The following is an 8,759-nucleotide window of genomic DNA, read 5'->3' as shown; positions in this document are numbered from 1 at the left end:
GTTGTGGGAACTGAACTCAGGAACTTTGCAAGAACAGCATGCACTCTTAACCACTGAGCATCTTTCCATCCCCCTAGATTTATCATCTGAAAAAGGTGGGAAACACTGAAAAATGAACACCTTTCTAAATGGCCTTTTTTTTTTTTTACATGAGAAACCCGTACCTCTGCACTGACAAAAATAACAAAAACAAAAACCTTAGAACATAGTTTAGGTTTGCTTGCATTTATTATGAATATAAAATATACATACAACGCATTTATTTACACATTTACAGTGTGTTTTCTTTTTTGACTTTTTTGTCATGGCCCGGGTGCCCACTCCCTCCACCTCCCTGACTTACACTCATGCCATTCCCCTCAGCTTGGGACATTGTGTGGCTTGGTAAACAACCAAACCAAATGAAACTTATGGGTGCACGGAGGACCTCAGTGTCCCTCCTGCAGAACTGCTTCCATTCCCTGCTGCGTTACTACATCCCTTCACTCAAATATCAGCTGCGAGAACCCCAAGGAGGGCCGCAACGACCTCCCTTGCCTTTTAAGAAAATACCTTGCATAGCTTTGTGCGAGTGAGGACACCAAAGTGTGCAATTAGACACCGTTCACCCACATGGCTTAAGATCTATGGGAAGGCTCTGAACGGTGCATACAGATTAAGTTTTGCTCCCCCCAAAGATGCTCGTGAAAGCCTGAATACCGGTGTTCTGAAATAAATAAATAAATAGATAAATAAATAGGAATAAATAAAAATGGTGAGCATCACTAAAGGAAATTTAAACACCTATAACCCAGTGCTTTCCTGAAGGTTTCTTTATGTATATATCTCCCTATCTGGCTGGCAAACAAAAGGCTAGATTTTATAGCTGGCTGCTCATCTGCTGGGCAATGCTTTGAAAATGCCTGGGAACAGCTCCTGTTGGGTCTCTCTCCTTAGAATGTAGCTATGCGGGAGGTTTTGTAGCCATTCTCCTTGAGGTTGTCGAATATTGCTTTGGTTCCATTCTGCCAGTGCAATACTAGGTCCATGGGGGTCTTCCCAGCCTACACAGAAGAAAGGAAAATTTGAGTTCCAGGTGGGAGGTGCCTGTCAGTTTGAGGTATATTATCAAATATATGGTTTTTGATCCACAGTTTATTTAAACTACCCTGTTATGCTCCTCCCCCTGCCCTGCCCTTCTTCTTCTTCTTCCTCCACCATCCCACAGAGCTATCAGAGGTATTGGTAAAAAAAAAAAAAAAAAAAAAAAAAATCCCTGGTCCCTACGTACTAAAGTTAACACCCCCAGTCACTGTGAGGTTCAAAACTGTAGGTATTTCTAGGACCTTGCAGAAAGGGCTCTGCAGAGGTTGCCTCTCCTGAGCCCATGGCTCTAGAAGTCAGTTCCTGGCTTGCTAAGAACGCACGGTAAGTAGACTGCCACCAAGCTCTGGGTAGCAACAGGCACTTGCTGCCCTGCTGCTGACTGCTCTGTAGGTTTTTAAAAATGTTTTCACTGGGGCCTCTTATACAATTTATTTCCTTTGAAATTGATGTTAGCGGCATAAATAAATACTTTTTCAGACGGAAATTTGGTCTCCCTTATGCACATGTCTCAAGATATTTGCACATATTAAAACCACGTCACTTCTCAATTCTTCTCCTTAGGTGTGAGAAGTGCTAGATATTTCTATCTGTATTCAGTTCAGAAGTGTTCTTGATCCCAGAGGTGGTAGACTGGCAGCTTTGATATGCTAACCAAGGCAGAGACTTGGTTTTTCTCAGGGAGATAGAGAGAGAGAGAGAGAGAGAGAGAGAGAGAGAGAGAGAGAGAGAGAGAGAGAGAGAATATGAGAATCAGCAAAGACTTGTGACCCACAATGCCTCAAGGTACTGGGTTGGAGGGAAGCCACAAGTCACCTGTACAGACAGAAGTAGCCGCTCACTGACACCATCTATGTGGCCTACCTGGCCCTAGTGACTATATATGTGCCGTTCATTTCTGCTTTATAGTCTTTCTTTGCTTATAAAAACAAAAATATATGAATTCTTATCTTCTGCAGCTATGGTAGATGATGTTTGTCTAGGAATTGGAGCCATGAGGGAAAGTGCTTACTTTCCCTGAATACAGAGGAAGTTAAATTAACATGTACTTATGCAGAAATTATTGGGACCTAATGCAGGAAATTATTTTGAGGCATGTGCATATAAGTCAAAGTGGAAAATGAATAGTATTTTTTAAAAAAAATCAAAGAAAGCATGGTGATGCTTGGAAGCAATGGCAACATTTTATATTGTTTTGAGGAAAGAATGACTATTTGGAATTTTCTAGATTTGATATTGATTAATTTCAGTCTCTGGGTAATTTGGGGCTATTTTGGGAAAGATTGGTGAATACATTTCTACATACTCTGGGCTCTATTCAGCCAGGAATGACCAAGGCAGGTCACTGGAATTATCCAATCTAATTTTTTTTTTAAAGATTCGTTTGTTTACATTATATATATACATATATATATATACATACATACATATATATACATACATATATATATGTATGTATATGTATATATATATATCGGGTTACCCACATGTGTGAACTTGTGGCCTGAGTTCTTGCCACATCTCCCCTGCTGCTATGGAAATAGACACATTTGACCCCTGTGTGCCTCAAAAGTTACTACTGTTGAAATAATACTTTAAAATGTTTGAGAAATTCTGGAAACTAGGAAGCCGACAAGGGAAGCCCTTGGTTTGACTACTTACACAGTTCTTGATCTTGAGGTCCGCACCGAAGGTCATCAAGAGTCGGATCATCTTATAGCGATTGAGCCTCACAGCGTCATGCAGTGGGGTATCTCCTTCCTAGAAGAGGGATAAGCAGGTGTGAGAAGGGGGAAGCCAGGAAGTGGTTCCCGCCAGGGTACCGCCCCCCAGCTTGCCTGGGTGATTCCAAATAAGCTCGTGGTGAATCAGCCTTGTCAGGCACTTACCCTATCCTTGGCATTGAGATCTGCCTCGCAGGCAATGAGGTGCTCTGCGCACTCGTAGTGACCAGTCCTCACCGCCACGTGCAGCGCTGTGCTGAGCAGCTGACAAATTAGAAAACGGTGCACGAGTGAGAACAGACACCGTCTGCAACCTCAAGGCGCGTGCAAACGGGATATGCGCCGACTGAGCTGTCCACAGTGTAAGGACTAGCAGAGGACCTCCGTGGGCAGGCGGGTCTCGGAGGGAAACAGAAGGCTAAGGAACGGCAGGGAAATACCTTGTCCCGGGCACTGATTTTGGCGCCTTTGTTCAGCAACAGTTTCAGGACATCCAGGTTTCCTCCGCGGCATGCCCAATGGATGGCTGTGGATTCAAGCTATTTGGGAAAAGAAAAACACAAGACGAGACAAAGTAAAGAAGAATTTTGTCAGGGGTGGGGGTTGGTTCTTTTGTTCCAAAGGCCTGGAGGAATATGGGCAACTGATAACTCTGGGTGTTCCCGGTCTTGAGGCCTGCTTCTGAGGTGCCTATTAAACATCTCAGCTAAAGGGCATGTGAGTGGCTGTACTTGTGTAAGTCGTTAGGACGCTTTGAGTAAGTCTGATCACAATCCAGAATATCTTCATCTGCTCTAAACACCTCATTCCAGGTCCCTGTTTCTCTTTGGTTATCTCTTGGGGGCTCTGTGCTGTTGTTTACACTAGCCCAAGCTAGGGACCTCAGCCATCAGTTACTGGGGTCACTGTACACTGCTCTTAGAAGAGATTGTCACCTCTCGGCTCTGCTTGGTGCAGCTCTGGACTTCCAGATTCCAAACTTGGAGGATCCGGACATCTCTTCCTCCAAACTTTCTCAACACATCCACATTATTAGTTTCTTACTTTTTTTTTTCAATATTTTGTCTTTTGATCCAATTCAGGCTAATTTCTTTTGATTTTTTTTATTCCTTTTCCATTTTACCATAATGTCAAACTAAGCTGCATAAGTAAGTGGCGCGCTTTCCAGTTCAATCTTCAGGGTATAAAATATATTGTATACTGGTCTTCACGGGAATCACGGCGGATGAACTGTTATGCTCTGAGAGCAGCCACTTTCCTCAGCTGTGATTCATTTCATATGCAGCCTAGCTCCAAATCTCATTGGCGGCAATCGGCATCCGTCATATAAAATAAGCATCTAGGAAATCCTCATGCATTGCTGCAGCCGGGGGGTGGGGGCGGAAGCAGGCTGCTCTGTCTGATGGAAGGAGTGTGGTGTTGAAAGGCCAGGCATGCTACTGACTTGATGATGACCCAAACTCTCTGGTGAGGTTACCGAATTCTGCTCAACAGCTTTCACCTCCTCCTCTTCTCTGCAACACTCTCCTCCTTTTCAGTGTGCATGGAAAATACTTTCCACATGACCTAGTCTCATCGCCCAACTCCCCTTTGTATGGAGAAATAAGCTTTTGACTGGCTTTCTCAGGCCAGTTTTCAATCCAATTGGGTCAATTTTTTCGTTGAGCGTTTTCCTGAGCTTTTGAGAGATGGTCTGCTTATTTTGGCTCATTTCCAAGCAAAGAAGTATATTTACCATATCGCGGAATTCAATCTGGGCTCCAGCCTCCATTAACTTCTCCACAATTGCCAAGTGTCCTTCTAAGCATGCTCTGTGGAGAGCGGTCCGTTTATACTGTCAGAGATTAAAATGAGAGATAGTGGTAAGCATAAAAATGCGCATAATCCTTTAAGAGCTAGGAAGCTGGGACTATGATGACCTAAGTGATAGAAAGGCCAGAGTTTCTTTATGAATCCGAATCCTGAAGCTCACTGGGATTGCAGGATTAGAATAATTATCTGGCAACTGGAACCCGAGCTTCCTGTCCTAGACCCTTCCTAAGTGCTAACGGCCAAGACAGAGGGATGTGCACTTCAAACCTCAAAAACCATCTCCACGCTTTCTGTGTTTGCACATGCCAAGTACATCAGACTTCTTTTTTTTTTTTAATCCAAAATTGTTGTTAGATTGAATACCAAAACCTATTAAATCCATCTCTAAAAAACAGACACTTGGCTTTCGTGTGTGCTGCCATCTCAGTTCACCAGAAGAGCAGCAAAAATCACGATTCCTGACAAGTTGCTTTGTACTAATGAGCCAGCAGGCTAATAGAATGAGACTGTGCTTGCAGATAAGCTGAGATGAAGTCAACACATGGACACTGGTCCAAATCAAGTAGCCAAATGGCAGAACTAGACTGGGAGTTCCACCTTCCCCTTCTAATGTTGGGGTATCGGGGTCTGATCAAAGATATTGCTAATAATTTCTTTCACCAGAAGTTTTGTTGTTGTTGTTGTTGTTTTTGTTTTTTGCCTTGCTTTTACGAAAGTCTATCCCAAGGGTCTCAGAAGTTAAAGATGACTGTTTGTGTATAAATCAGAGAGAATTACATGAGAACAGGAAAACCCCCATGCAATCCCTCATGCTAATCTAATATTTGGGGATTGTGGGGCAGGGGAGAACAATGCGTTCTTTTTTATGCTGCTGGCAGATTTAGCAACAGCTGGGGAACCTCTTAGGTGGGAGACATCGCATCTGTATTTGCCAGCCCTCAGGAAGGCAGGAGCCTTACCTCATCGCAGACATCAGGGCTGTTCTTGTCTGACAGGAATTTCTCTACTACTGGCAGTTTGTTCTCCAGTGCAGCTCTCAGAAACCTTGGCACATCCACAGGCTCAGTCTAAAGTGAAGGAGGAGGAGAGAGAGAAGGAGACCAACCACGAGGAGAAGGAAGAGGAGGGGAGGGTCGCAGTGGAAGAGAACAAAGGAGAGAAAGGAGGAAAAGGAAAAGAAAATTAAAAGACTGTGAGCTTTGCAGTTGCTGTCCCTCCATGGGACCCATGTGAAGCACAGTCCTAGGAAAACAAACAGTTCTTACTATAATTTCAGGCTCTGGTTCCTTCACAACTGGAACTTTAGTCTTCTTGTATTTTTTTCTTTTCTTCAGTTGAATGATTACTTCAAGGTCTTCTAAGTTTTCAAGCTTCGATCTTTGCTCCAGTTTTTTCTTTTTGAGCTAAAAAAGAAAAGAAAGGAAATCAGGTGTTAGATAATACGGTGAGTTCTAACTATGGTGGTATCTACACAAAGTCTGCACAGTCTGAGTGAAGTATGAGCAGTTTGAGCAAAGAGGAAATTTAAAACACTTTTAAGTAAGTGTCTGACTTGAGTGATTTTTTTAATTAAAGTATTTGGGGTCTAATTTTAATCTAAGTCATATTTACCTTCTTTTCTTGTACAATTAGTCCTTGTCTAATTGAATGGAGGCACAGAGTAGTGTCTTGGTGATCATTTTGTAATTAGTACCATGAGCCCCAGATTTGTAAAGAATTCACTTTCTCATTCTCAAAAGCTAAAACATGTTTTACCCAAGGACAGAAAGTACATGCATATATAAAGTTTCAAATATCATTGCCTCTCTCTCTCTCTCTCTCTCTCTCTCTCTCTCTCTCTCTCTCTCTCTCTCTTGTGATCCATAGGCCGCAACTCAAGTTACCAAAAAGAACAAACCTATTCAGGTCAACACTGAGTATACAGTGTGCGGCTTTGGGCTTCCTGGTTATCATTGTCTTTTGATCAACACATGTCATGGAAAAGAAAACCATTGATTCCGAATCCCAGAGGTCACGGCCTCATCCAGGAACCATTGCCCAAGTCATTTCCATGTGTACTGTTTCTTCACATCACATGGTTCAAATTCGGTGAACAGACATCTTTAGAATGGTTTTTATGTCTCTCCCTTCCTTCTTCCCTTCTTCCTCAGGGACCTTCGTCCCCCCTCCCCCCCCCAGTCCCACTAGTAGGTTCCACGGAGTGGTCCTCACCTCTGCCTCTCGCAGTTTCTCACTTTCCCACTGTTGCTCCCCCACGTTCACATGGTGGGCTGGAAGTGTCTTCAGATGGTCTTGTTTCTCCAATGCCACAGTAGCTTCGTACTGTCCGCTGCTGAACTCCCCGGGAAGGAACTCCCCTACGGCCCCGTTGCTGCTCTTCTTCCCTGTCACCTGTGTGTGAAGAAGATGGCGAAGTCAGAAGCAATGTTATCCATTCTAGGGTCACTCCCCACAAAGGATGCTGCTACAGGAGGTCCTCGGTCCTTCCTCCCTTGTGACAGCCACCTCCAAGCAGGGCACTGTCAGAGGCACAGCTACAGATATCCTAGGATAACCTTCAAGTACCTGGCTTACTCTCTCACTTCAGTGGCACGCATGAATTTACTTTTAACCCACACAGCCACCTTCTCTTAGGAAACTCACTAACCCTGACCCCACTTATTTTTTTTTTCAATTCTTTCATTTTTGCCTTGAATTGTAAAGTGTCCAGATACCCGAGGTCATGGTAACTACATGGTCGCACACCACAGTAATAAAACCCATGGAGAAGACAATAAACAGGAAATAAGCAGAGATGCATCAGCTCTGGATTTTTTTCCCCCACTTTTACTCGTTTCATCAAATAAACGAATCCTGTCCCATACTTGACACTTGCAGACTTCCCTTATATTGTTCCCGAAAAAGAAAGGACATATGAACTTTCACATGAAAGCCTAGATGAAGCAGGTTTTGTCAGGTTAAAAAAAAAAAGATGTCTTACATACCAACTCCTCTACTCTGAGCACCATCATGTTGGCAGCAGGGAGTCTATCTGCTTGTCTTGCCTGTGGATGAACCCCTGGTTCTGGCCCTGTGGAGCCTCTCCACAGCAGCTGGTTATATAGCTGGGACTGGGTGAGATAATCTTCCAACCTGGGACGCCAAATCACACCCTGCCCCCACCGGTGGCCAGCTCAGAGGCAGGTGAATTTTCATTCCAGACTCAGTGTCTGGGAAGCCCAAGAGGGAGGAGATGACAAGCTGGCCACAGTGTGTGCGAATCAGGGAGAAATGTGAGAGGGTCATTCCTTTGGCGGTGACCACAGAGCTCAGCAATGCGAGTCATCCCACTTAGCGGGAAGCCAGGGACAGCTGTCTGTTCGCATTGCACCACATCGCTGCTCTTTTTCCTTCTTTGTCAGCTTTCATGTGACTAACCTATCAAGAAAGGCAAGCACCGTGCAGCATCACGCTCACAGCAATATCTTTCTGATAACTGGACTTATCAGCACTCCAGTTAGGGGAAGTGTTGGCCTTAGGACATCCTGTTTCTGTGGATAAACAGCCCGAGGGGGAAGGGGATGGGTCTTGGTGTCACTTGTCTATATCTGTTTGGAATTCTCTGGAGTTATGTCTGGGGCTAAAACGGCCCCATGACACCCCACCTTACCATCATTATAAGAAATTGAAAGCATTCAGCAATGCACTTTTACTTTATGGTGTCACTGGCCGTAATTAGCACTTGGCATGCGTACTGTGGTCTAAAACAGAAAGCTCATCAGAGTGTTTGCCTCAGAACGGATCAGAGTGGTCCGGAGACAGATATGAGGTCACTTATTAGCAGAAGCACAACTTTCACACTGTCAGTAAAGTTTTCAAATGCTGTGAGGAAAGCTTGAGAAAAATGCAGACTTGAGACTGGAGACCCCTGGACTAATGATAGAGCATTTGCCTGGATGGATGAGGCTCCCGTGTTCTGTCCCTAAAATGAAAACAAAAAAGCCATTGCTCTTAAGAGAGGCAAAAATACTTGTTTCTGGCTTCTCATTGCTGAGGTGTTAAATTATGAAAAAAATATAAATATTTACGTCTTTTTATAGTTTAAGGGAAGGATTCTATCTTCAAAGACACTTAAAAGGCATTTTTATTTTTATTATTTTT

General features: G+C 43.7%; 1 protein-coding gene across 1 annotated transcript; it reads right to left on the bottom strand.

Moving 5' to 3' along the window:
- Nucleotides 1–214: 214 nt before the first annotated feature.
- ANKRD1 (ankyrin repeat domain 1) lies at nt 215–7,808 on the bottom strand. The gene is made up of 9 exons (XM_084757977.1): nt 7,604–7,808; nt 6,831–7,010; nt 5,885–6,022; nt 5,579–5,686; nt 4,543–4,641; nt 3,248–3,346; nt 2,973–3,071; nt 2,746–2,844; nt 215–1,043 (listed from the first exon to the last, which is right to left on the bottom strand). The coding sequence occupies exons 1-9, from the start codon at nt 7,628–7,630 to the stop codon at nt 933–935; spliced, it is 960 nt and encodes a 319-aa protein (XP_084614103.1). The 5' UTR covers nt 7,631–7,808; the 3' UTR covers nt 215–932.
- Between the last annotated feature and the right edge of the window lie 951 nt (nt 7,809–8,759).

The sequence above is a fragment of the Acomys minous genome (assembly GCF_964271855.1).
Source record: "Acomys minous genome assembly, chromosome: 2".
Classification (NCBI taxonomy): domain Eukaryota; kingdom Metazoa; phylum Chordata; class Mammalia; order Rodentia; family Muridae; genus Acomys; species Acomys minous.
The sequence above is the reverse complement of the archived record's forward strand: the minus strand, read 5'-3'. Positions and strand labels throughout refer to the sequence as shown.

Coding starts and splice junctions, on each gene's coding strand:
- ANKRD1 (XM_084757977.1), bottom strand. CDS start 7,630: ATGATGGTGCTCAGAGTAGAGGAGTTG. Junction 3,347..4,542: donor AGATTGAATTCCGCGATATG/GTAAATATACTT, acceptor TTTCCCAAATAG/CTTGAATCCACAGCCATCCA. Junction 2,845..2,972: donor ATCTCAATGCCAAGGATAGG/GTAAGTGCCTGA, acceptor TCCCTCTTCTAG/GAAGGAGATACCCCACTGCA.